Source organism: Protobothrops mucrosquamatus, unplaced genomic scaffold, assembly GCF_001527695.2.
Source record: "Protobothrops mucrosquamatus isolate PMUCROS unplaced genomic scaffold, P.Mucros_1.0 scaffold_3, whole genome shotgun sequence".
NCBI classification, from domain to species: Eukaryota; Metazoa; Chordata; class Lepidosauria; order Squamata; family Viperidae; genus Protobothrops; species Protobothrops mucrosquamatus.
In genome coordinates, this window is record NW_015386079.1 from 211,192 (window position 1) to 239,059 (window position 27,868).

General features: G+C 39.3%; 2 protein-coding genes across 4 annotated transcripts in view; both read left to right on the forward strand.

Annotated features, from left to right (window-relative positions):
- Window positions 1-5,016, forward strand: part of FBXO28 (F-box protein 28) — a 28,368-nt gene extending 23,352 nt beyond the window's left edge. Inside the window, exon 5 of the mRNA XM_015820359.1 lies at window positions 2,772-5,016. Within this exon, the coding sequence (XP_015675845.1) occupies window positions 2,772-3,166 (395 nt within the window). The 3' untranslated portion in view covers window positions 3,167-5,016. The remainder of the gene's footprint in view (window positions 1-2,771) is intronic.
- An 8,760-nt stretch (window positions 5,017-13,776) lies between these two features.
- DEGS1 (delta 4-desaturase, sphingolipid 1) lies at window positions 13,777-22,348 on the forward strand. Of its 3 annotated transcripts, none has more exons than XM_015821449.2 (3): window positions 13,777-14,001; window positions 19,049-19,791; window positions 21,546-22,348. In XM_015821449.2, the coding sequence occupies exons 1-3, from the start codon at window positions 13,920-13,922 to the stop codon at window positions 21,690-21,692; spliced, it is 972 nt and encodes a 323-aa protein (XP_015676935.1). In that variant the 5' UTR covers window positions 13,777-13,919; the 3' UTR covers window positions 21,693-22,348. The 3 variants fall into 3 exon arrangements, with proteins under 3 accessions (XP_015676935.1, XP_015678366.1, XP_015677654.1); XM_015822880.2 differs by lacking the exon at window positions 13,777-14,001 and adding an exon at window positions 14,949-15,173; XM_015822168.1 differs by lacking the exon at window positions 13,777-14,001 and adding an exon at window positions 15,504-15,522.
- Window positions 22,349-27,868: the final 5,520 nt, after the last annotated feature.

Here is a 27,868-nt window from a genome sequence, read left to right on the forward strand (position 1 = left end):
GACTTTAAAATTAATAAAAAAGAATCCTTGCCATGGGAAATGGCTGTTAGTTTGTATTCCAAGGCATGGGGCAGGGAGGGGGGAGATAATATGGGACTTTGAAGGCTGGACACCAGAGGCAGCCAGAAGAAATGAAATATTACAATTAAAAGAGAAGATTGCTTAATTTTTACTTGCTAACTGTATGGGGCAAAGTATTTTAACATTGGATGTATTGAAGGATATTTGTGAAAAATGGACTCAGAAGTTAATTTTAAGAATCTCTACCATTGTAGGTAAAGTGTGTATAAATGATGTTATGGAAGAAGAACAAATTTAATTGAACAAAACTGAACATGGATTTAAAAATGACAGTCTAAAAGAATGATCTGGGAAAAGATGATGTACCAGATATACAAAAGAAATTGGCTAACAGTTTAACAATTAAATTGGCTAATAGTTGAATAATTAAAAGGGACATGATACACCAGACAGCTGTTAATAATTAAAGAGATATACAAATAAGAAATAAAAAGAGTGACTTGGATAATTTTGCTATATTGGATTTACAAATGAGACCTATTAAACCTGTTGGTTTGAAAGATTAGGGAAGAAGCGTTAAAGAATAAAGAAAAGGAAATCAAGTGCTAGGATATTATTTGAAAGGATTAAAGACCATGTTTGTTAAAAATAAAAGGAAGGAATATAAAGTTGATTTATTTGATCAAAGTTAAACTAGATGTTGCTATTTCTGATCTCCGTTAACATACTTCTGCTGACCAGGACTGAACGATAAGATTTTAAATTTGCTTATAGATAAAAGATGAGGTATAGAATGAAGAATTTGTTGTCTTTTAAGAGAAGGTAATAAGTTGTTTAAATTGTTTACACTTGTGATGAAAGGGGAAGTTACTTCTTTATATATTTCTTTTTTCTTTCTTCGCTTTTCTCCTTTTTCTTTTCTTTCCCGTAGTCTCTCTTTTTAATCTTTTTTTTCTTTTACTTATTGTAGTTTTCCATCTATATATGCTTGGTACAAATTATTTTTAAAATTTAAATTAATATTTGGCCAGGATAAGGCTGCATTCCATGGCTGATTTCACTTTATTCAAAATCAAACACAATAAAAATGCTCAAGCACATGCCTTAAGAAAAGTATTAAGAGATGAAAATAAGGGAATGAGATAAAAATCCTCCTGAAAAATATAGAGAGACTCCATCTTCTCTTTAGAGCTATTGAAATGTAAGGTAATAAAAAGGTAGTGCCCTACAATGACATATTTGAGCAATAAAAAGTGATTTTTAAAACGGAGCAATGCCACATCAGCCATAGCAAAAATACACTGTGCCCATTGTCTCTTAAATGGCCAAGACAAGACTTTAGAATCTATGTTTTGGGAAACTTTCCTCATAATATTTGGCAGATTCTGCTCTCTTGCTTTTTATTTCCCGTTTGGCTTAAGCAAGAGGTGCATTAGCTTGGCTAGGCCACAAAGTGCAGTTAGATTAAATAACTACTATATTTGACTCATTCACCTGAAACGTTTCCTTGTGATCATAGTTCAGCTTTTCTGGGACAAGGGCTCTTTATAGTTGTATTTTCTCCAGGTAAAATTTCTTACTCCTGTCTTTCTGAAAAGTTCAGGGAAAAGAATTTCAGGAATTAGGTGAAACACAGATTAGTTTCAGTCCATGAAGAGAGGTACAAAGAGTTGAAAAAGTTGTTGCGAATGGAGTCTCTGATAATTTTCCAGACAAAGGGTACAGTGGGTAAATTGTTCAATTTTGGCCCAGAAATATGGTATTTTCAGCTGGCAATATATCATTTAATATATCCCACTCTTTAATATGTCTGCTATCTATTTTTATTGAGGGTGGGAACCCTAATGAATTAAGTATTCTTACTTGTCTCCTTTTGCCTGTTTCCATGACAAATCAAAAACAATTTAATGAACCTCTGAGTAATCTTTTCAAAATACACAGCAATCAGTTATTAAATATTATAAAATCAGAATTCAGCATAGCTAATATATTCTAATAGAAAACTTTAATGCCACAAAAGTTTGATAAATTAGGAAAGTGTTTGCAACTCAGTGAATATGTGACTCCAATTAATGTAGCACTATTACTTTTGATTCAAGATAGACACACTCTAGACCTCCACTGGTTGCATGATGTGGGGTAACAACAGAAAAGTTTGGAGTTGTGGACATTGAGAGATTAAATGTTTAGTATGTTTACAGTAGAAGAAAACCAATCAAAGAGGATGGAATGTGAGCTAAATAAAAAGCTTTAAGTTTTCACAATTCCAAACACATTTCCAATAGCGGAACATTAATACCGTACACTTTTGCACTTCATTACCTCCTTAGTTGTTACTCCAAATAGTTTCTCTGCAATTGGGATAACATTTAAGCACAGAACTCTAGGGATGTGGATTGATTATATTAATACTACAAAAATCAGGATTTCGTCAACAATATAGGGTTGTACTTATTTTTGTAGAAAAGAGATATAACCTCACTTATTTGGCCACCATAAATGTTTATGAAACCCTATAGGATTATGTATTCATGAATAAAGCCAAATATACATGTCCCAGGGTAATGTTGCAGGATCCAATCTGGGTCGGTCACCGGGAGCAGAGAAGCCCATCTTCAGGGAACTTCTCTCTCACCAGAATGTGATGATGATGATGATGATGGATTCACTTTGTAAATTTGATGTACAGTTTTTGAATTATGGGATTGAAAACAGATATTAGACAGAAAACAATCTCTCTTTTTCTTTAGTTCCAGGTCCTTCTGCAGCTTTAACTACAATGCAGCTCTTCTCCAAGCAAAACCCATCAAGGCAAGAGGTCACCAAACTTCAACAACAAATTAAAACTAATGGTGCAGGTGTGACTGTATTACGACGTGAAATTTCAGAGCTTCGCACCAAAGTGCAAGAGCAGCAGAAACAACTCCAAGACCAAGATCAGAAACTTCTTGAGCAAACCCAAATCATAGGTGAGCAGAATGCCCGACTGGCAGAGCTTGAACGCAAATTGCGAGAAGTTATGGAAAGTGCAGTAGGAAATTCCTCCGGGTCAACACCAACTGAGGAGGCCCCTAGGAAACGGAAGAAGGCTACTGAATCAATAGGTTCACCTAGAAAGTCAAAACGCCTTCGAAATAATAAATAACTTTGGGATAAATGGCACTTCCAGGAGAACACACTGCTTTAATAGCTGAAGCGGGTTGTCTGGTCTGGATGCTGCAGTTTACAGCATGTATCATCTAGGCTGCTGGTTCTTCAGAATATCATAGCCTTGAACAACTTTCTCTCATTGCTGAGACATTATTTCACAACCCACCCCAACAACCCCATTTCGGTTTGAGTGGGTCTGTTGCACAGGACAATTATAATTTGTCAAAATTTGTACCCACCAGACCTAGTATATCATGTCCTAAAAAGTTTGCTTTCATTTTCTATGCAGAAAATGAGTATTCAAATGAAACGTAAGTTTTTTCATCAGTTAGTATTTCAAAATAAATTCAGGCTTAGTCATTGAAAAAGTTAGAAGTGGCTAAACAACAGATGTCCTGTTGTCTTGAAAATATCCACTTTTAAAAAATTGTGTATGGGGGTGGGGGAGGCTGACTTTTTGTTGCAAGTGACCTTGTTTAGAACATCTGAAAAGTAGTTTATATGTGTGAGAGTCTACATAACAAGTAAGCTTACAGTATTGGCTATATATATTTTTGTAAATTTAATAAGCAAGGGTTACTCAGACTGATTTCCACAAATGCACACTCTACTTCTAAGCATTAGGAGCCATATTTTTTATCTTGCATGGAGAGATGCATGCATTGCTTAGTCTGCTTGGTAGAAGCATTTGCCTGGAATCACTGTTGAGTAGTTGGCCTCTCCCATCTTTTGAAAGAACATCTGTTGGTTTCTCACCCATGACTCTGCATATCTTTTGAGCACAGCTTGTCTTACCTTTGGAGCTAGTTTGCCTAAATGCTACAAGGAAATATATAAGCCAAGCTATTTTTGCTGCTTCTGCTTGCTTGTTGACTTTAAGCAGATTGCACGGTTTGGCTCTCCTTTTGCTCGTGGGTTTCTAATTATACACTACTGGTCCTGATTCAGTGATTGAAAGACCATTCAACTGGACAGAATTTATTTGTTGATAGAGTACACAGGCTTGCTGAGTTAGCACCCAAGTTTTATGTATGTTGAGAAAAAGATCTTACTGTTGGGTGGAAAGAACTCTCTCTAATCCTGTGTTCTAGCTGTCATTATCCTAAGAAATACATTGTTCAGACTTAAAAAATGTTTTTGCACCCCTTCTGTTTTGAAATTGAACTGGAAAAGCATGTTTTGCACTGTACAGTCTCTGGATTTGTCACTTTTAACAGCTTTCAAGTTATAATGTACAGTGTTTCCCAATTATGTTTCTTTCTAAACCTGTAACAAATATTGTTATCCATGTTTTAATTTGATACTACTAAGTAATGTAATTCTATTGCTTGACTGTTACATTTTCCCTCAATCTGCTATGATTAATTCAGCTTTTTGGTAATGTTGAAATTTGAAATGGGAATGGAAAAATGGGTCTGATTGGTTATTCAAAAAGCTCTTCTTACGCGATAATATTCTTAAAGTACCTGGGTTTAAAACAGATGGATTACTCATTTTTATTTGTCAGTTTGATGAAAAAAGCTTTGCCAAGGATTTTTCTTGGCTTTTTCTTTTAAAAAAATCTGTTAATTCTTAATTTGGAATTTGTATTCCCTAAAACAAAATACTGCAAATTGATGTCAACAGTTTGGAGTGTTTAATTTTTTTAAAAAATTATATTGTTTTGCTACCTTAAGGCCTTTTTACAATGTGTATTTGTTTAATTTTAAATGGGAGCAGGCTATGTATCTTACCAGTGGGCATACACTGAATTATTTCAGATAATATAATAATTTTGAAACATTCACTTGAGCATTTCTTAATTAATATATCTCAGTATATCTCAAATCAGCATTGGTATATTTAATTTTTAATTTAATTTATAAAGAATAGTATGGATGCAGTATTTTTCAGTGTTCCTCTATAGATCAACTGTGCGTTTTGCTATTTATTTTTGTTTCATGATCTAGTTACATCTCACAAGATACAGTAATGGTCTTCAAACTGGATATTTAAGAGAGTCATATTCATTGAGGAGGGAGTCATCAGTAATAAGTTTAATATAATGGTTAAAGGATAGGATAGGATAGGATATTTTCACTTTAAATGTACACTAATTAGCATACATTAAAATGGAATTTCGTTGCATTCAGCTCTCAAAAAAATACCATTATGCATATACCCCCATTCACGCACATATATGACACAGAGAAACATCACAGTCTAGTTCGAATGTATACATATGCATGACAAAAAAAGAATCCTGCGAATTTACAAGAAGGATGGCATAAGGAACAAAGTTATTACAGAATCTAATAGTTCTGCTATAAATACTTTGAAACCTCTTCTCAGAGAGGAGCAACAGAAACAGACCGTGAAGTGGGTGTGTGGAGTCTCTAACAATGCTTCACACTCTTTCGCACATAGCTCTTATAAGGAGTATCCTGAATAACGGGAAACAAGCGTCCTATAATCTTCTCAGCTGTCCTTATCACTCTCTGCATGGACCTTCTATCTGAGGCACTGCTACCACCAAACCAAACAGTGATGCAGTTTGTTAAAATGTTCTCAATCTTACCTCTGTAAAAAGTGGCCAGAACAGGAGAAAGATGTGCTCTCCTCATCCGACGCAAGAAATGCAAGTGCTGGTTTGCATGCTTCACTAAAGATAACGTACGAAGAGACCAAGTCAGATTGTTAGTTATCTGCACCTCCAGGTACTTAATACTATTGATCACCTCCACGGCTGCAGCCTTGATACAGAGTGGACTATGACTATGCTGACTCTTTCTAAAATCAACAATGATTTGATTGGGAGTTATATTATCATTTCCTGGAGCATTGGGATTCTTTTGCTTTAGCACTACATATTGTGAAATATATTTGTAGCAGAGCAAGTTCATAAATATGCTGTCCAGAGAGTGAATTTTCCTTCTGTTTCCTAGGAGGGGCATTTCCTTCTGCCTTGAGCAAACCTTGGTGTCACAATGTGGCCATTGAAACATTATGTGCTCTCACATAATGTAAAAAAGATACCCGACATTTTTTTATTGGTCTATGGAGAAGACCTTAGAGTGGATCAAGTTGCATTAATATTTGAGGTCAGGAAAACATGTATTTCTTAGACATATCCAATTTTCCTCCCAATATGATAATCACAAAACATAACTCTAATTATTATAGTTTGTTGCACAGCCAGATGTTCAGACTGGATTTGGCATTTTTATCCACTTATCGAATCCTTCCCAAGGACTTGGGATAGACAGGTGTGGATGTTTGATGGTGTTAGAGGTATCATCACAGAATGTAAGCTGTCCCAAGTAAAGCTGCCTTTTGCAATTGACTCATGGTGAATTTGTCAATGCCAGTGGCATTCAAGTGGTGAGCTAGCTGTTTTGGGATTGCACCCAAAGCACCTATTACTATCGGTACCACCTTTGCTTTCTTTTGCTATTTGCAGATCTTTGTATTTTGTTACTTTCTCCAATTCTTTCTCTTCTGTTATCTCCAGGTACTGCCAGTATCCAGACTTTTTTGTTTTTCTTATTGACAATGGTTAGGTCTGGGGTGTTATGTGGCAGGTGCCTGTCTGTTTTAATTCTGAAGTCCCAGAGCATTTTGGCTTCTTCATTTTCTATTACTTTCTCTATTTTATGGTCCCACCACTTCTTGCTTGCAGCCAAGTGGTATTTCTTGCAGATCTTCCAAAGAGCCATTGTTGCTATTTTGTCATTATTTATAGTTAGTTTGTGTGATCTTCTTGCAGCAGCTAACTAGGTGATCCACTGTTGTTTCTTTGCAGAGGTGGCACTTGCTATCCATTGCTATCTTCTCAATTTGACTTTGTATGCATTTGTTCTTAAATTATTATTGTTATGATGTGTCACACAGTTAAGTGTTTAAACTGGATTTGGTATTTTTATCCACCTATTGAATCTTTTCCAAGGACCTGGGATAGTATAGGTAGTCCTCGACTTACAACAGTTCACTTAGTGACCATTCAAAGTTACAGTGGCATTGAAAAAATTGACTTATTACCATTTGTCACATGACCGTTGCAGCATCCCCATGATCACATGATCAAAATTCAGATGCTTGGCAAGTGGTTCATATTTAGGATGGTTGCAGTGTCCTGGGGTCATGCGATCAGCTTTTGCAAACTTCTGACAAGCAAAGTCAATGGGGAAGTCAGATTCACTCAACAACCATGTTTCTAACTTAATAAATGCAATGATTCACTTAACAACTATGGCAAGAAAAGTCATAAAATGGGGCAAATTCACTTAAATGTTTCACTTAGCAACATAAATGTTGGGCTCAATTGTGGTCGTAACTCGAGGACTATCTGTACTATTTTATTTTTCCTGCCCAGATACAGGAGCTTGAGTTGTTATAACTGAACATTGCACTGTTGGATTTGAGCTAACATTCCAGCTTGTCAAGGTAATTTTGAATTGTGATTTTACTTTCTATTTAATTTCCCCAACTTGGTACTGTCTGTAAATGTGATAGTCTTCCTTCCATTCCATCCCCTATATCATTTAAAAATAGGTTGAATGGTATTGGGGAGAGAGTTGATTTCTGAGCAACGCCACTTATATTACAAGATGAGGCAGAAATATTTTTATGAATGCCCTTTAGATGCAGTTTTTCAGCCAACTGCCAATCCGCTAGATACATAAATACAACTCAACATTTATCCATCCTAGCCATCAAATATTTTCCTGAGATTTAAGTACACTGTATCCATAGCATTCTATGGTCCATCAAACAAGTAAGAATTGGTGGCAGAAGTAGTATAATGTAGTAGTTAAAATGCTGGACTCCGGCTAACGTCCACCCTCAACCAGGATGCTTACTCAGTGATTTTGTGCAAATTATTCAGCCCAACTTCCCTCTCGGAGTTTTTGGGAAAAGTAGAAAGAGGGACTGATATTGTGTCCAATTTGTGGTCTGTGATCTGTAATCATACAGTACTTTGTGGATTCATAATATCAGCCCACTTATAACCTTAAAATTTTCTTTTGTATTAAGCAACTATTTGCTTAGGCCAACACTTGGACTACTCCTTCCAAACTGCTGACAATGTATTGAACCCCTAACTGGCCCTACTCTTCAGGGGGATTTCTACTCAGTACTGTTCTGTCCCAGCCTATAGCCGTCCTTGTTAAATGCACAAGGGCAAAACCCCTTTTGAGAAATAGGCTGGAGACTCAGAAGAAAACAAAACCCCTTTTAATATTGGTAACAAACCTGCCAAATGATCCAAAAACAAAAGCAACAAAACACAATCCAAATGGAGGAAATTGTCCACACAAAACACAATGCAAAACAAGGAATTAGTCACCAGCAATACCAACAGAACATGATCCCATGAAGTACTTTGCAACGGTTGCCTTCAGCAACCAGCACCGCCCACACCTTCCCTTTTTATTAAGCAGCCCCTTCTCCTCCTCCCTTGGAGTTGCCCTATTGACTCCCTCTGACCTGCTCTAGTTAACTGCCTTCGTTTAGAAGTGTCTCTAATGACTTCCAGCTGTGAGTCCTCAGAGTCTGACTCATCTTCCCCACACAGCTGTGTCTCATCCTGACCACGATTGGAGGGACCAGGCTCTTCATCAGATTGTGAGTCTTGTAACTCATCAGAGCCTCCCTCCGACTCTGATAGCTCTCCAAACCCCTCTTCCTCCTCCTCCTCTGATTCCCCGGACTCAGCTGCCGGGTCCACTGGCTGGCACAGACTCAACAAGTCTGGCACAAAGATATATCTACCAGTTTAGCATTTTATATTTTATATACATTTTAAAAAGAGAGGCAATCTGGTATAGTGGTTAAGGGATCAGGCTAGGAACCTGTGTGTTCCGGTCCTGCCTTGGGCACAAAGCCAGATGAATGACCTTGGTCCTAGAAAGGAAGCAACGGCAAACCACTTTTGAAAAACTTTGCCAAGAAAACTACAGGCACTTGCCCAGGCAGTCTGTGAGTAACTTAAAATAACCTTAGAATCTTATAATCCAATGAGTTTCTATTTTAGAACATTATCAAATATATACTCATTCACTCCTAGGCCCAGTTGTGCAGAGATAAGAATCAAGGGTGATCTGATTTTGCTTCCCTGGTGCTGCCTGGTCATGTGTTGCTTTGTTCTCAGTTTGCCTTTTCTTATTGATCATGATCTCTGTCAATAGAGTTCCATATGTTCACAATACTTTCAGTGTGATTTAATTTGAATTGCAGCACTGATATCAAACCTTTTTTTCCTGTGTAGATAATTGGCTTGTACTTGTGTAGAAAAAAAGCTGCATTTTTTTTCTCCATAGATTAAGACAGGGCTTTTCAACCTTTTCACAGATTGTACCACTTTTAGGACATGACAATATTTGAGTACCACCAATGCTTAGCAAAGTGTCAAAAACTTGATGACTAAAAAAAAAAAGGGGGGGGATTTGGGCCTTTACTGGTTAGATTCATTTGTTGTTATAGAAATGGCTAGTTTATATTATGGGAAAGTAAAAAGTTGAGGTTCAATGTTAACGCTTCCTTCTACTGCAACAGAGGAAGTCAGAAGTCAATGCCTTTTCTTTTTCCCTTCTTCCCCTCACTTTTCCCTTTTTCTCTCACCCTTCGCTCGCAAAAGCCCTCACTTGTGCTCTCACTCACTCTTTGCTTGCAAAAGCCCCTCGCTCACTCTTTCACTCACTCTTTGCTCGCAAAGGTCGCTCTCTCACTCTAACTCACTCGCCCTTTGCTCGCAAAAGCGCCTCTCTCTCACTCACTCACCCTTTGTTCTCAAAAACCTCATGCTCTCTCTCACCCTTCACTCGGAAGCTCCAATCAGCATAAAGCTGTGCGCGCAGATCCTGGGGCTTCTACTGAGCCCTGTAGTCTGGCTGATCTCCAGGCCTGTGAGGCGCCGCTTTAGTTCGTTCCCTCCCCCACTACACTTGGCTAGGGGTCGTGTACCCCTGGTTGAAAAGCCCTGGATTAAGACAATAAGAAAGAAGTTAGTAGTTCCCTGGCCAATCAGAGAGGATGGCCTAAAGGGTCATTTGTGCTAGCAATAAAACTATACTATTTATAGTATATAAAAGTTATTAGAGCTCAATACCAAGTGACATTAGGGGCATACAGGAATAGTACTGTAGTAACAAAAATAAATATAATCATTTGAAAATTTGGCTGCGTGACAATATTTTATTTTATATCCCTTTATTATTTATTAAATAACTCAAGGCAGTGAACATACCTTTCCTCCTATTTTCCTCACAACAACCCTGTGGACTGGGCTGTGAGTGACTGGTTCAGCTGGTTTTCATGGTTAAGGTTGGACTTGAAATCATGGTCTTCCGCTTTCTAGCCTGGTGCCTTAACTACTAGACCAGTGGTTCCCAACCGGGAGTGCTCACACCCCCTAGGGGTGTGAGACGATATTCCAGGGGGTGCGAAAACTTGGGTTTTCAAAATTATACTGTATTTGCATAATTCATTGCCATTATTTCAAACTTTTGTAAGAGGTGCGAGAATATATCAGAAGCGTTCTAGGGGTGCGGGGTATAGAAAAGGTTGGGAGCCACTGTACTAGACCAAATTGGCTCTCCAGTTTGTATTGTATTCTATATTATGCAATTATATTATGCAGGATTATGCCATAATATAGTATAATATAGCATTGTAATACTGTAAATATACACACACATTATTTATTAAACTTGTACGCTGCCCAACTTTAAACCGCCATACTCATACAGTCCATCTATATCTTGCTGTTGCCTTCTTCCAGGATATTTTTTTGGCTTCAAAGTTAAGCCTTACATCTTTGGGTTTTCTAGTAGTCTGTCCAGTACTGATCCTGCTTAGCTATTTTGGGGTCAGACAATTTTATCCTTGCCCTGCCAGTCGTGGCAGAAATCCTATTTTTCTATAATTGCTAATAAGCTGGTTCAGAAGAAGTGCTTTGGACGATTTCTGCTATTCAGTAAAGATGCTTTCTTTTTTTCAACCTGAAAAAGAATCACTTATTCATGCTTTTAAAGCAGCAGTGCTTTCTTTCAGCCTCCTCTAGCTTTAATGACTAGCAGTTATGCTTGTTTGTATTATCATTTCTTCCAAATAATTTTTGAAACATGCAAAGGCTAGCTTGTTAATTCTCTTTATTCAAATAAACTTCACTCTTTTTGTATGAGTGTTTTTTGTTGCTGTCATGTATTCTGACTTTTTATTTTAAAAAAGTATCAAGATTAGAGTTTTTAAAACCTGGAAGTAGCCTGGTCCTTGGAATCACCAATTCTCCTTTGCCTACTAGCAAACATCTCCTCAATGTAGCTTTTGTCAACTTATTAAGAAACAGCTTGCCTATTATTTGTGCATCTGCAGACAAATCTACTTGTCAGATGGGAGCTGACAAGGTATTTTTTTTTAAATGCCCATCAAATTTAGTATTAAGACTACTTTAGAGAAAGTAAATAATGATGTAAGGCTACTATGATTATAACTATATCTCTTCCAGGAATAATCACTTTTGAACTTAGTATGGATCCTCCTCCTTTGATCAACTTGGCTCAATATTATTATTTTTTCCTGGCTCCACTGCATGCAAACCCTTAGGTGAGAGAGCAATTTTATTTTTTAAAATATATATTTGTAATATGCATTTATTGTCATAGGTTTTTAACAACCTTATTCTGTATCCCATATTTTTTTTTCTCCTCGTCCTCCACTTGTTATATAAAACAAAGTAATAAAGGTTTTGGTTATGTCAGTTGTTTTATATTTTATTTCCCCCCCCCCTTTCCTATTCTGTAATTTGTTTGTTTCTTCCCCCTCCTTTTTCCTATTCTGGAATTTATGTTTACTTGTTACTAACAGGCAGAAAGATATTCACTAGTACCATTGACTTGTTATTGAAAATGCTTTCCCTCTCTGGCAGCTATTTCTGAAGCCTGCAGGAACAAAAAAAGAGAAGTTGAAAGATGTGTTGCTAATCTCCTTTTGCTCTCTGTACCAATGTTTTTTTTTCTTTCCAAAAAGTAAGATACAGAAAACAAAAATCATGTAGGAAAAAGATCAAGGGAAGGTGTAAAGGAATAAAGAATATTGAAAAATAGTTTCCAATTTTCTTCGATAGTTATAAATATAAAAGAGATTAACCTTTTGATCAGAAATTTTATAAAACCTAATACTGATTTAATCATAAACATTTCTAATCGTCCAACCTTAATGTAACGTTTTCTTCGGTTTCTAGCAAGAAGTCCAAAAGTGGCTCTCACGTAGACACAAAGTTGGAATTCGATATCCGTCCACCCATTCGTCTCTCCTTCCTCCCCGCCCCCTCCCCCCCCGTTCACAATCTAGGATCCGCAAAGTTAGCATCCACGCCTCGTCTTCGAGTCCTGCGTATCCTCTGAGAGTCCAGTCGATATCAATGTGGTCGACGCCAGTATTAACATCCTAGAAGCGGACCGCATGGGTTGCCGGCAAGGTTAAAGCGCCGCTCAGGCCAGGCTCCTGTTGCCAAAATGCTGCTGTTACTGGGGGGGGGGGATGTCCGGCAGAAGGCCTGGAGTCTCGAGTTGCGGATTCTCTGCAATCAGTTACGCTGAGGCAGCCCAAACACGGCTGCCTCAGTGTAGATTAGAGGCTCGCCACGCCGACACGGCTGCCTCAGTGTAGATTAGAGGCTCGCCACGCCGAAGCAAAGAGGAAGGCGAGCGCTGCAGTTTTGTACTGTAGTTTGGCTCCGAGTTAAGACTCTCGAAGACGTGTGGAAACATTTAAAACATTTACATCTTGAATTTGAATTCTGGGCGGCTCCCAACCAACAGTTTAAAAATTATATATATATATATATATATATATATATATATATATATATATATACGTATATATATATATATACACACACACAATATATATATATATATATCCCTTAAAGCCAGTTATCTCAGGCCCAGATACGCTTCCGTTTTCCTGCTCCCAGCCATCGCTGCAATTTTTCTTTTTCTTTTCGGCTGACCAGATATATTTATCAGCAGCAGCCATCACGTGTTGCAAACCGCCCAGAGAGAGGTTTCTGTTGCAAAACACATGCACGTAACACGCATAAGCGATTACTTATAAAGCTTACAAAGGCAAATCTTATGCATTGCATTAAAGCATCCGAAATATCATTTTAAAACAAGAGACGCTATTGACAGAGCCCTGAAGAAGCCGGCTCGCAGGCAGCGAAAGAGCGGGGTCTTCGTTATAAAAGTTGGGGCGGCGTTTCCCAGCGAGAGGGGCACGTCAGAACGAGTTCACTTCCGCGCCTCCGCCGCCCTCAATTCCAAAGGAAGAGGACTCCGAGTATCATTTCCTAGGGTGATGACACGGGGTGGGCGCCGTCTGCAGAAGTCGCAGTAATGGTAGCGTAACATTATGAGCCACAAGACCGTTTCCAAACGAAACGCCCAACCCTAACGCGAATCCTCTCCAGACGTTTACGAGAAGCATGAGGAGGGGGAAAGAAGGAAAAAAAAAAAAAAAAGGACCACTTTGAATTTGGGGCCGTCCGGCTCCCCTCAAGAGGCTCTGTTTCCGTGACGTCACCGGCCGCGGGAGCCAATGGGGCCGCGACGAAGAGGCGGCCTTCAGCGGAGGTCCTCCGCCCTTCAATGTGAGAGAAAAGGAGGCAGCCGAGTAGCGGTGTCGACGCGCCGCCGCTTGCAGCTCCGGTGGGTCGGGAGAAAGAGCCCCCGGCGAGACCACGGCCTAGTGGCCGCTTTTCCTCAGGCATGGGAAACTTCGTGGCCCGAGAGGACTTCGAGTGGGTCTATACCGACCAGCCGCACGCCGACCGCCGCAAGGAGATTTTGAGTGAGTATAAGGAGCATTTCTCCACCTTGGGCCGCCCCGGCCTCTTGTGCGGCAAGCGCCGCGTTGCGCCGATGCCTTNATATATATATATATATATATATATATATATATATATATATATATATATATATATATATATATATATATATATATATATATATATATATATATATATATATATATATATATATATATATATATATATACACACACACACACACACACACAATATATATATATATATCCCTTAAAGCCAGTTATCTCAGGCCCAGATACGCTTCCGTTTTCCTGCTCCCAGCCATCGCTGCAATTTTTCTTTTTCTTTTCGGCTGACCAGATATATTTATCAGCAGCAGCCATCACGTGTTGCAAACCGCCCAGAGAGAGGTTTCTGTTGCAAAACGCATGCACGTAACACGCATAAGCGATTACTTATAAAGCTTACAAAGGCAAATCTTATGCATTGCATTAAAGCATCCGAAATATCATTTTAAAACAAGAGACGCTATTGACAGAGCCCTGAAGAAGCCGGCTCGCAGGCAGCGAAAGAGCGGGGGTCTTCATGATAAAAGTTGGGGCGGCGTTTCCCAGCGAGAGGGGCACGTCAGAACGAGTTCACTTCCGCGCCTCCGCCGCCCTCAATTCCAAAGGAAGAGGACTCCGAGTATCATTTCCTAGGGTGATGACACGGGGTGGGCGCCGTCTGCAGAAGTCGCAGTAATGGTAGCGTAGCATTATGAGCCACAAGACCGTTTCCAAACGAAACGCCCAACCCTAACGCGAATCCTCTCCAGACGTTTACGAGAAGCATGAGGAGGGGGAAAGAAGGGGGGGGGGGAAAAAGGACCACTTTGAATTTGGGGCCGTCCGGCTCCCCTCAAGAGGCTCTGTTTCCGTGACGTCACCGGCCGTGGGAGCCAATGGGGCCGCGACGAAGAGGCGGCCTTCAGCGGAGGTCCTCCGCCCTTCAATGTGAGAGAAAAGGAGGCAGCCGAGTAGCGGTGTCGACGCGCCGCCGCTTGCAGCTCCGGTGGGTCGGGAGAAAGAGCCTCCGGCGAGACCACGGCCTAGTGGCCGCTTTTCCTCAGGCATGGGAAACTTCGTGGCCCGAGAGGACTTCGAGTGGGTCTATACCGACCAGCCGCACGCCGACCGCCGCAAGGAGATTTTGAGTGAGTATAAGGAGCATTTCTCCACCTTGGGCCGCCCCGGCCTCTTGTGCGGCAAGCGCCGCGTTGCGCCGATGCCTTCTGTGGAGAAGCGTGCGCGCCGCGCCTTCTACGGTCGGTCCGGCTGGCGAGGAGGGGCGTCGCCCTCTCCGAAGCCTCTGCGCGTTTTTCGTGGCGGGAGAGGCTGAAGCGGGGAGGGAGGAGGGCGAGCAAAAGCATCTGTGGTCGCAGTGAGTCACTTTAGTTTAGAAGGAGACCTTTTCCTGGCGCTTTCCGACTCCCTGTCGAGTTTCTCCGTCTCTGGGTCGATTCCCTCCTTGCTCCAAGTCGGCGAAATGCTACTTTCTTCTTGGTAGGCGGTCGTGTAGAACTTCACGTGACATCCCAGCTCTGGGTTTTACCATTAACTCCCCAAAGAAACTGTTGGACTCAAGTTCCACTCGGGCTTCTCCTACCTTCATGCGTATTTATTTGCTGATTTATTAGTCTGTCTTTTAGGAATCCCAATTCGCTCGTCCCGTTTTTTCTCCTACAACAACAGTCTTCTGAAGGAGGATCGGCCTAAAGGGTGTGATGGTCACTCAAGAAGCTTCCATGGTTGAGTGTCGACTGGAACCTGGGTGTCCCTGATTTCAGTCAACAGCCCTTAATCATCCATTCATTTATTTTTTTTCCAGCCCTCTCTTAGATTGCACTCATTTTGCCCTTGGGCATCTGCTAGCCCAACACCTTACTTACAACACTAATTTATGCTGGCTCTCCACCTACTGCTTTTTAAAAAAAAAGTCCCTATGTGTGTAGATATGTGATTTGGGAATGTGATTTGCATCTAGGCAGTTAAGTAATTTTTAGTATTATATCTGGTTGTGAAAGCTGAACAGGGATGAGTAACAGGTAAATCAGTGGGCCGAGTAAAGGCTGCCTGCTTTTTTGATGTGCTGAGCAGCTAGTAGACCCACATTCTTTATGCAAAGAAGTAAGGGGAATAAAAGTTTGTGCTTAACACACAAACTTGCTGAGGGAAATGGAAGATGGATATATATATAAAGTTAAAGAGAATGTTGAATTTATTCTTAAATAATCTGTGAGTTGAAAATAGTTGCAGGTTAAGTATTTGTTCAGGTTGCCATCAAGAATTAAATCCAATTTGATGATGAACAATTAAATATATCCAGACAGACAGGTCTTTTTAAATCAGTGGTTCTCAACCTTTTTAATGCCGTGACCCCAACCGGTCATAAGTCGAGGACTAAACTGGTCGTAAGTCGAGGACTAAACCGGTCGTAAGTCGAGGACTACCCAACCGGTCGTAAGTCGAGGACTTTCCCTGCCCGGGAGCGCCGCGCATGCGTGGTTCCGCCCCCTGCGCCGGCCGAGGCGTAGCTGGCAAGCTGCAGAGACGGAGCAGGCCGACCACCAGCTGGCCCAGCCCAAAGGAGGTAAGGCACCCGCCGGAAAAGGGGGAAAAATGGCGGACAAAAAAAATGGCAGACAAAAAAAATGGCGGACAGCCTTGCTTGGCGACCCCCGTGAAATCGTCGATTGACCCCAAATAGGGTCCCGACCCACAGGTTGAGAACCACTGTTTTAAATGTTGTATAATATTGATGAAGCATTGAAAAACAAACTGATTTATTTAAATCAGTTCAAATTTGCCTTCCCCATGTCTTGGAGTATAATTATTAATTTTTATTAAGTGTTTACATTAGTAAAAGACAAATGCAGAAATATATAAAGGAAAGATGCAGGAAAAAAAGTTAAAAGCAACTTCCATCCTTCTTTACAAACTCATTATTTCTCTGCTTTCCTTAACATTACAATAATTCCTTTATTCCCTTATTCAATCTTTTTTCAATAATCAATTTAGAAATCAGCATAACACACAAACCAGCCCAAACCCTCCAAAACATCCTTAGTAAACTAAAAGACTCAGCAGCCCCAGAAAACAAACAAAACAGGAATTTATAACATACAGTGCAACAGCCACTATGTAGGGCAAACAGGCAGAAGAATAGTAAAACAGGAACACCAATTAGTAATCAGAAGACACGATGAAAACTCTTTAATTTCACAACATATGGACAGACCTAACCATAGTTTCAACTGGCTGACCAAACTGGCTTGGTCGCTCAACAGTGAGAAACCGGTGAAGCGGGCACAGCAGCGCCTGCATTTTCTGCGTCGCATGAGAAAAACACATCTTCCTTCCTCTGTCCTGACCACTTTCCACAGGGGGACGATCGAGGGCATCCTGTCATACAGCATCACAGTCTGGTTTGGAAGCATCATTGCTTCAGACAGGAAGACGGTGCAGAGAGTGGTGAGGATGGCCGAAAAGATCATTGGCAGCTCCCTCCCTCCTATCCAGGACATAGCATAGAAGCGTTGTTTGAGCAGGGTCCGTAAGATCATCTGGGACACTACACATCCTCTTCATGACCTGTTTTCCTTGTTACCTTCTGGGAGGAGGCTTCATGGTATCCGTAGCAGAACATCCAGATTCAGCCAGAGTTTCATTCCATACAGCATTAACCTTGCGAACTCTCAAGCTTCCTCCTTCCGTTATATATTCAAGATGGACAGTATTTAATATTTATTGTTATGTATATGTAGAGGTGTGGGTCTATACATATGTTGTACATAGTATGTTTAGGTGTGTGTCCTGTATGTGTTTTACTTTGAGAGCAGGCAACTAAATTTCATTTTTGATGTGTGCCGTTGTGCCCACAGTAAAAATAAAAATAAAAAAATAAAGGTTATCTTATCTAAGACAAGTCCAAAAACTTTAGAGTGCCTGAAAGCCTGGCAATCTGACAAATTGGTCATGAACAGACATATAAACATTAACAACATCTACATACTGTGTAAAAGACAATCAACCAACCAGAAAGGGAACAGAAAGATCAAAATACTACCTCACCAGCAAGCCACACCCAGATGAGCATAGATTAACACCAAGATTAACATCAGACCAACAATCAAGAAGTGAACAATACCCCAATTAAGGAACGGCCAAACAAGGTAACAGTAAACAACCCAACCAAAGAATCTCCAAGACTGCACCCATCAACACTGACATGGCAAGGGGCTGCAAGAAACCCCTGAGCCACAGAACAAAGCCACAGCCATCTTGGGAAGCCCAGCCGGCCCGGCCCAGCACTACATCGCTAGACTGTAGCTGCCCCAGTCCCAACACTCTGAACTGCAGCCATTCCCAGCCAGTCCCAACCTAGCCTGCTAGCATGGCGTGAGGCCACAATCACCTCAGGAATGTCCACCCTACCTCAGAAATTCTCTTCTGCCCTGCATTCCATCTCCTAAGCTGACTTTTGCTATCTTCTTCCTCCCACTTCTGATGGGAGGAGGCAGCTGCTGGCCATGTGAGGTCTTCTTCCCCAGGTCTTGCAAGGAAACTGCTGCGTATGGTGTTGGGAGGGAAGCCTTGTGTGGTCAGCAGTTGACTTGCAAAGGGCCCGGCTCGGTGTGCTTGGTTCAGCAGTAGCAGTAGGCAAAAAGGAAAGGCCATAGTGGAGTGCAGGAGGCCAAAGGGACTGAGATGGAGGGGACATGGGCAGGTGGCGAAAGTTGAAGCATCCCTGCAGTCATAAATGTGGGTGGGCTGCCAAGTATCCAAACTTTGATCACATGACTACAAGGGTACTACAATGACCATGACTTTGGGAACTGGGTATAACTACCATTGATTCAGTGCCACTGTAAATTCAAACAGTTATTGTAACTCGAGGACTACCTGTAGTCTGTACATTTGTACTAACTCAGCCATTCTTTAATGTAAACTTCTAACTTTTGAAGTTTTTTTATTGAAATTTCAATTCTGTTCAAACTGTCAGTTGATATTTATTCTCTTCTTTCACCAGGAAAACATCCAGAGATAAAAACCTTGATGAAACCGGACTACAATGTGATCTGGTTGGTTGTACTTATGGTGTTTGCACAACTTGTTGCTCTTTATCTAGTTAAAAATTTGGACTGGAAATGGGTTGTATTTTGGGCATATGTATTTGGCAGTTGTCTCAACCATTCCATGACTTTGGCAATTCATGAGATTGCTCACAACAGTGCCTTCGGCAATTCTAGATCTTCCTGGAATCGATGGTTTGGAATGTTTGCCAATCTCCCACTTGGTGTACCATACTCCATATCGTTCAAGAGATACCACATGGATCATCATCGTTATCTTGGTGCAGATGGAATTGATGTGGATATACCTACCGACTTTGAAGGATGGTTTTTCTGTACCCGTTTTCGAAAATTCATGTGGATTATTCTCCAGCCACTTTTTTATTCTGTTCGACCCCTCTATATTAACCCCAAGCCAATATCTCGATTAGAAATAATTAATTTATCAATTCAATTTATCTTTGATGTTCTTGTATACTATTTCCTAGGAATAAAATCATTGTTCTATCTTCTGGCAGGAATGATATTGGGGCTGGGCTTGCATCCTATTTCAGGACATTTCATAGCTGAACATTATATGTTTTTAAAGGGTTATGAAACATACTCATATTATGGGCCACTAAATAAGCTTACCTTCAATGTTGGCTATCACAATGAACATCATGATTTTCCTAACATTCCTGGAACAAGTCTTCCACTGGTAAGTAAATATTATTGCATTTATTTTGTTTTTACAGCTTAAAAGCCCATTTCATGAATATGCTATTCTACAGCCAATTAGCTTCTTGCTGCTATTCAATATCTGCTATGATTTGCAATCTAGCATAGTCATAATACTTTGAAATTAATGTAGCATGTATTTACTTTTATTACAACTACTTAATGCTACTAACTACCATTACAACTTCTAAGTGTTTAGAATGTAATAGTGAAAGTAAACTTTTAATGAACTAAACAGTCCCTTGTTTTAAATAATAATACTTACTCTTCAGAGCAGTAGTATATACAGTATTTAGATGTCTAACAGGACAAAGGATAATTACCCCATATACCATCATTTGATAAAGTTCAAGTATTTTTGGCAAAGTAGACTCTTCACAATCATTGATGTAAGAAAGGGATTTATAATTACCACAGGGCAGTTTCTTCCAAGCAGGCCTTAGCTGAAAATATATACATGTTGCTTTCAGTTCAAGTTTGCACAAAAATTGCTCTATAAAGTTACCTAATATTTCAGATTTATTGTAACTTCTACCACAGTGCTGATAAGTTGTCTTGTATCAAGTCAGAATCATCAAATTTACCCAATAATTATGTTGGTACAATTTCTGTACCCATACATTGCTTGCTTCTTCTGCGGGCTTCAGCAGACTTGTTTCAGATTTCCTGTTGATGGCCTTAACAGTTTTGTTAGCAGTTTCATTGAGGGAGCTAGACTAGAGGAAATAAGTTTATACAGTTTGCCTTGCTGATTTTGAAAAATATGGGATAGGAGAACATATGGATGGAGCAGTGTCAAAATTTATAGGGCATAAATAAGGATATCTAGGAGACAATGCCCAAATACTAGGACTGTCCAGAGTTGTCATGGATTGGGCAGCCATACAAATCAAATAAATAAATCCAAACTCTATAAAATATCTGTGGGAATGAGAGTTTCATTACAGAAGAGATTAGGACATGGAATATTTTATGGAGGAATAAACTGCTAAGATACTTCTTTTGGAAGAATTAGCAGAAATATTTGAAATTAATGCATTGACAGTATAACCCCAATTCTTTTAGCAAGAAATGTAAGAAAAGTTTTTAGGGAATTTTTATTTATTCTATAGTGGTCCCTCTTAAACAAGCAATTCTGTTGGAAGGCATGCAACAAAACTGGTGCATTGATGGAACTCCCTAAAACATTCAACAGTGTTGGAAATCAGTTTTTAGGAAGATAAATAATCTGTACACCACGAGTTCTAGCAATATCTGAATTACGTTTTTTAGCTTTATACTGGTAATAGCAAAGGTATCTATAGCCCAGAAATAAAGGTGATTAGTATTTCAGTGCTAGACCTTGGCACTCCAAAATTACTAGAAATGGTTGTAATAACACCATGAAAACGTTGTAATATTCATAACGAGGTATGTATGATATTAGGTACATTTCTTTTACTCTAATATTTTTATCTATTTGCTAAAAATTCAGAGTCAATTAAGAAGCATTTGTCTCCAGTGCTGATACAGGTTTTATAGAATAGATAATCATTTTTATGGGAAATGTAAAGAAAATGTGTCAAACTAGCTTTGTTTAGGACCCAAGTGACAGAAATTCTTAATTTGTTCCCAACTGGGATACCCTTGCAAACTTTTCTTAATTTGAGGCTTTGAAAACAAGTTTTTTGCATCTTTTAAAATTAAAGATGGAATACTGGATTAATAGATGTATGCGTATGTTTCCAATTTTAGCTAAAGAAAATGGCTCCTGAATACTATGACCACTTACCACAATATAACTCTTGGATTAAAGTGCTTTATGACTTTGTGATGGATGACACTGTCAGCCCATATTCACGTATGAAAAGACCTGTAAAAGGTGATGAGAAACAAGAGTAACCTTTCAGACAAAAAGTATCTTCACAAACTCCAGAGGCGTGTCTTCATGGTGGCTGGAACAAGATGTCACTTGATAAATACTTGATGGCTTGTTATCTTGAGCCAAGGCTAGAATATGGATATATTGTTACATTTTAAAACAGGTCTTTGAAAAATTAAAAACATTGATAGAATCAGAATGTTCCTCTTTTTTCACTTTTTCTGGCATAGTTCAGTGCATAATGTTATTAATATAGTAACTTGATTCTTTAAACTTAGTTGTTTAAATTTATACAATTTGTTTCAAGTATCTGCTGACTACAACTCCTCTGCATACTACTTATTTTACTAACAAAGTGTAATATTAAATAAACTTATACTTAACATTAATTTTGATTTATATGGTATATTAAAATGCCTAGCTTCAATCTCTTTTAAATACATGTATGTTATTAATTAGCATATGTAATGCTAATATAGCAGATAGACAGTATTGCATTATGATTATTTAAAAAATACAAACTCTTTAAAATACTCTGACTTCAAAATAAACATGTTTCCAAAGAGCTGAAACAATTGTATTAAATTTAATTAAAATCAGCATCCATCCATCAGAAGCTCATCTGTGTAAAACAATTTTTTCTTCTGTGAAATAAAGTCAACAATGTGATAGCATATTTTGCATTTGTGAAAAAAGAGTTTTTCTTCTCCTTCTCTACTTGAAGTCCTAGAGAATGTCATCTGATCTTATTTGGAGGATATCCAGAAGCTGCAGAACAAAAACTTGGGTGTATGAGGGTAAGATAAACTTTTAATTTGGCAGTCATTTAGAAGGGCATTTTTATTTTAGAAATATTAGTATGCAACTGATAACCAACATATAAATGTTGAGTATGCTACCATGGTGTCTGCATATATCCAAAAGTGCATAGAGGACGTCTGTGTCCTTAAAAGCATTGTTGTGAGGGCGAATGATAAACTGTGGCTGATTTATGAGGTCCGCAAGATGCTGAAAGCACGGAATGTGGCTTTTAAATCTGGCAATATGGTGGCATTTAGAACAGCCAGAGCTAATTTGAAAAGTGCCATAAAAGATGCAAAGCAAGCCCATTGCCAGAAAATTCAGAACTTTTTTCAGGACCCAACAAACACCAGACACATATGCCAAGGAATCCAGGCCGTTACGGATTATACAGTGGGTCTATTCTGGATCATATAGATCCATGTAACCTTGTATAGCTCTATGTAACCTAGCTCTATGTAACCCTAACGTTAGTAACAGGTCAGGGGGAGGAGCTTCCAGAGGGCATTTGAGAGGATCCCTGGAGGGTCCATCGAGATGCAAGGATGACAGAGACTTCCTAAAGATAATATCCCTGGGCGGGTTCTTAGGGAATGTGCTGATGAGCTGGCTTGTGTTCTTACAGATATTTTCAATCTCTCATTGCAGCAGGCAGTGGTCCCATTGTGTTTTAAGACAGCCATCATTTTGCCAATGCCAAAAAAGTCCATAATTACAGGCCTCAATGATTACCGTCTGGTTGCACTGACATCCATCATTATGAAATGCTTTGAGAAGCTGATAAAGGACATTATTGTATCTAGACTCCCGCCAGCATTTGACCTGCTTCAGTTTGCTTACCGACCAAATCACTCTACAGAGGATGCTATTTCTTCTGTTTTCCATCTGAGTTTGGAGCACTTAGAGGAAAGAAATATTCATGTACGTTTGTTCTTTGTCAACTTCAGTTCAGCATTTAACAATCATTCCCCAGCATCTAGTAGATAAACTGGGTCTTTTAGGCTTAAACACTTCTTTCTGTAATTGGATTCTTGATTTTCTTACTAACAGACTCCAATATGTGCGAGCTGGAACAAATATTTCTAACACCATTTTCTTGAGCACAGGTTCTCCTCAGGGCTGCGTCCTAAGTCCACTGCTGTTTACCCTGTTGACCCATGACTGATTGCCACAAAGAAGAGGGAGTCAAGCTATTCTCCAAAGCGCTTGAAGGCAGGACAAGAAGCAATGGGTGGAAACTAATCAAGGAAAGAAGCAACCTAGAACTAAGGAGAAACTTCCTGACAGAACAATTAACCAGTGGAACAACCTGCCTCCAAAAGCAGTGAATGCTCCAACATTGGAAGTTTTTAAGAAGAGACTGGAAAGCCATTTGTCTAAAATGGTATAGGGTTTCCTGCCTGAGCAGGGGGTTGGACTAGATGACCTACAAGGTCCCTTCTAACATCATCATCATCATCATCATCATTATTATTATTATTATGGATCATCGCAGTCAGCCAGATGTTCAGACTGGATTTGGCATTTTGTCTACCTTTCAAGTTCTTACCAAGGACCTGGGATAGGCAGATGTGGATGTTTAATGTTATTACAGATATCGTCGCAGGGTGGAAGCGGTTCCTAGTAAGGCCACCTTTTGCAATTGACTAATAGTGAATTTGTCAATGCCAGTGGTGTTCAAGTGGTGCTCCAGTTGTTTTGGGATTGCACCCAAGGCGCCTATTACTATTGGTACTACCCTTGCTTGCCTTTGCCACAGTCTTTCTATTTCTATTTGTAGGTCTTTGTATTTTGTTATTTTCTCCAGTTCTTTCTTGTCTATTCTGCTGTCTCCAGGCACTGCCACGTCCACTATCCAGACTTTTTTTAAAAAAAAAAATTCCCCTTTTTTTCTTTACAAACATAATACACAATACATTTTTTCTTTTCCCTTAACAATACTATGTCCTATATCTCTTAAGTTTATTTACATTTATTTACATTACTTCTCATAAAAAAAATTTCCGCAATTCTAGCAGAATAAATAAGGGAAACAAAAACCTATAAACTTCTATTAGAAATTGAATTGGAAGAAGAAATAGTAAAGGGCCCGATGATAGCAGGGGCCCGAAACATAGGTAGAAATATAGGATTAGCGGAATGGGAAAGAACATGGAACATAAATGACAAATTAACGTCGTCAACTGCATACAAGGAAAACCAATACAAAATGTTCTACAGATGGCATTTAGCACTGGCGAGATTGGCTAAAATATACAAAAATATGAATCCAGATTGTTGGAAATGTAAAAACAAAGAAGGAACATTTTATCATATGTGGTGGCAATGCCCCAAAGCAAAGACCTATTGGGAGCAGATAAGATGGTTACAGGAAATAACAAAACAACAAATTGAACTTAAACCTGAAATATTTTTATTAGGCATAATTAACCCAAAAATAGAGAAACGACTCCAATACATCATTATACATATTATAACTGCAGCACGCATTGCATATGCACAATGTTGGAAAAGGGAGAACATACCAACAAATGCAATGATTGTATGTAAGATATTAGACTGTGCTGAGATGAACAAACTTTCCTTAGAAATAAAAGACAAAGAAGCTACAGAATTTTACGAGGTATGGGACATGTATCACTATCCAGACTTTTTTGTCTGTCTTATTGACAATTGTTAAGACTGGGGTGTTATGTTCCAGGTGCTTGTCTGTTTGAATTCTGAAGTCCCAGAGCAGTTTAATTCAGTTCTAGCTTACAGGCAAATGATATTTCTTGCAGATCTTCCAATGCACCATTGTTGCTACTTTGTCATGCCGCTGCTTGTAGTCAGTCTGTACGATCTTCTTGCAGCAGCTTACCAGGTGGTCCACTGTTTCTTCAGCGTCTTTGCATAGGCGGCACTTACTGTCTGTTGCTGTCTTCTCAGTTTTGACTTTATATGCATTTGTCCTTAAGGCTTGATCTTGTGCAGCCAGAATTAGTCCCTCGGTCTCTTTCTTCAAATTTCTTGCTCTTAGCCATTGCCAGGTCTTATTATTATCTGCTTTCCCAGCTATTTTTTTAATGTACTGGCCATGTAATGCTTTGTCTTCTCATACCTCTATTCTGTTCTTCATTTGGTCTTTCTTGTAGGCCAGTTTGGTCTCTCCAGTGGTCAGTAAGCCTTCCTGATTATTTTTATTATTATTTTTATTATTATTATTATTATTATTATTATTATTCTCATCATCATCATCATCATCATCATCTATGTATCATCTATCTATGTTGCTACTCTATACTACTTTGCTTCAGATTAAGTATTGGATTAACCCTCATTGGTATTGGTAACCTTCATTAGTCTTATAATTTACTGAAACCCAGATTTATATGTACTTTTTTTGTTTTTGCCAGCATTAAAAGCTGAATGAATTCTATTATAAGACTAATGAATATTAAGTGTGCGAATATAACATATCTTGTGAAGAAGGGACAGGAGTTAAGATGATGTAAAAAATAAAATTACTGAGTACTTGAATATAGAATAGAATAGAATTCTTTATTGGCCAAGTGTGGTTGGACTAGGAATTTGTTTCTGGTGCATAAGCTCTCAGTGTACATACAAGTAATAATAATCATGATCATGTACAAATGAAAATACATTCATCATAAATCATAAGATGCAACACTTAGTGATAGTCATTGAGTACTAGCTAAGCAAACAACATAAATCATACTAGGGTACAAAAAGAAAAAGAAAAAGAAACCACAATATAAATTGTAAGATACAAGCAGCAAGTTATAATCATAAAAAGATAAGGATAGGTAATAGGAAAGATGAGGAGTATCATAGTAATACAGCTTTACTAGTATTTCGACAGTGTTGTAGGAATTAGTTGTTAAGCAGAGTGATGGCCTGGGGGAAAAAACTGTCCTTATGTCTAGTCATTATAGTGTGCAATGCCCTGTTGCGTTGTCTTGAGGGAAGAAGTTGAAATAGTTTATGTCCAGGATGTGAGGGGTCTGTAGATATTTTCACAGCCCTCTTTCTTGCTCGTGCAGTATACAGGTCCTCAATGAAAGGCAGGCTGGTAGCAATGTTTTTTTCTGCAGTTCTAACTATTTGTTGAAGTCTGTGTCTGCCTTATTTGGTTGCAGTTCTAAACTATAAAGTTATAAAAGTACAAATAACAGACTCAATAATTCCTTTGTAGAACTGTATCAGCAGCTCCTTGGGCAGTCTGAGCTTTCTGAGTTGGCGCAAGAAGAACATTCTTTGTTGTGCTTTTTTGATGACATTTTTGATGTTAGGTGTCCATTGTAAATCTTGAGATATTATAGAACCCAGAAACTTGACGTCTCTACTGTTGATACTGTGTTGTCTAGTACTGTAAGAGATTGTGGAGTAGTAGGGTTTTTCCTAAAGTCTTCTGAGTGTGTTCAGTTGTTTCGGCCACACGACAAGGCTAGTTGTTCAACCTCCCGTCTGTATGCCAATTCGTTGTCTCGAATGAGGCCAATCACTGTTGTATCATCTGCAAACTTCAGTACTTTTACATCTCTTTTGAGATGCAGTCATTGGTATATAGAGAAGTGGAGAGAGCATACAGCCCTGGGGAGGGGGCTATGCTAATTGTACAGGTATCTGATGTGATTTTGCCTAGCTTCACTTGCTGCTTCCTGTCTGTTAGAAAGCTTATGATCCACTTACAGGTGTGGTCAGGCACGGCTAGCTGATTTAGTTTAGTGAGAAGAATGTCTGGAATGATGATTTTGAATGCCGAGCTGAAATCTACAAAAAGGACTCTTGCATAGGTCTTTGGAGATTCAAGATGTTGTAGAATGTGATCTACTTTATCAAGATGTTGATAAAGTAGATCGCAACCTACTACTCGATAAGATAGAAAAATATGGGTTAGACAGCATCACCACCAGATGGATTCGTAGCTGGCTGACCGGCTGTACTCAGCGTGTGGTCCTCAATGGAACCGCATCTACATGGAGGGAAGTGTGTAGTGGGGTGCCCCAGGGCTCTGTTCTAGGCCCAGTGCTCTTCAAGATCTTCATCAACCATCTGGACGAGGGGATAGATGGGGAACTCATCAAATTTGCAGATGACACCAAGCTGGCAGGAATAGCCAACACTCCAGAAGACAGGCTTAGGATACAGGAGGACCTGGACAGACTTGAACACTGGGCGCTATCTAACAAAATTAAATTCAGTGGTGAAAAAAGTAAGGTTCTACATTTAGGCAAGAAAAACCAAATGTACAGGTATAGTATAGGGGGTACCTTGCTCAATAGTAGTAACTGTGAGAGGGATCTCGGAGTCCTAGTGGACAATCACTTAAATATGAGCCAGCAGTGTGCTGCAGCTGCCAAAAAAGCCAACACAGTGCTGGGCTGCATTAACA

Bases quoted from the DNA above. Each gene is read 5' to 3' on its own strand.
- DEGS1 (XM_015821449.2), top strand. From the start codon at position 13,920: ATGGGAAACTTCGTGGCCCGAGAGGACTTCGAGTGGGTCTATACCGAC. The intron at 14,002-19,048 runs GTGAGTATAAGG...TTCTTTCACCAG, and splicing joins CCGCCGCAAGGAGATTTTGA to GAAAACATCCAGAGATAAAA. The intron at 19,792-21,545 runs GTAAGTAAATAT...TTCCAATTTTAG, and splicing joins CTGGAACAAGTCTTCCACTG to CTAAAGAAAATGGCTCCTGA.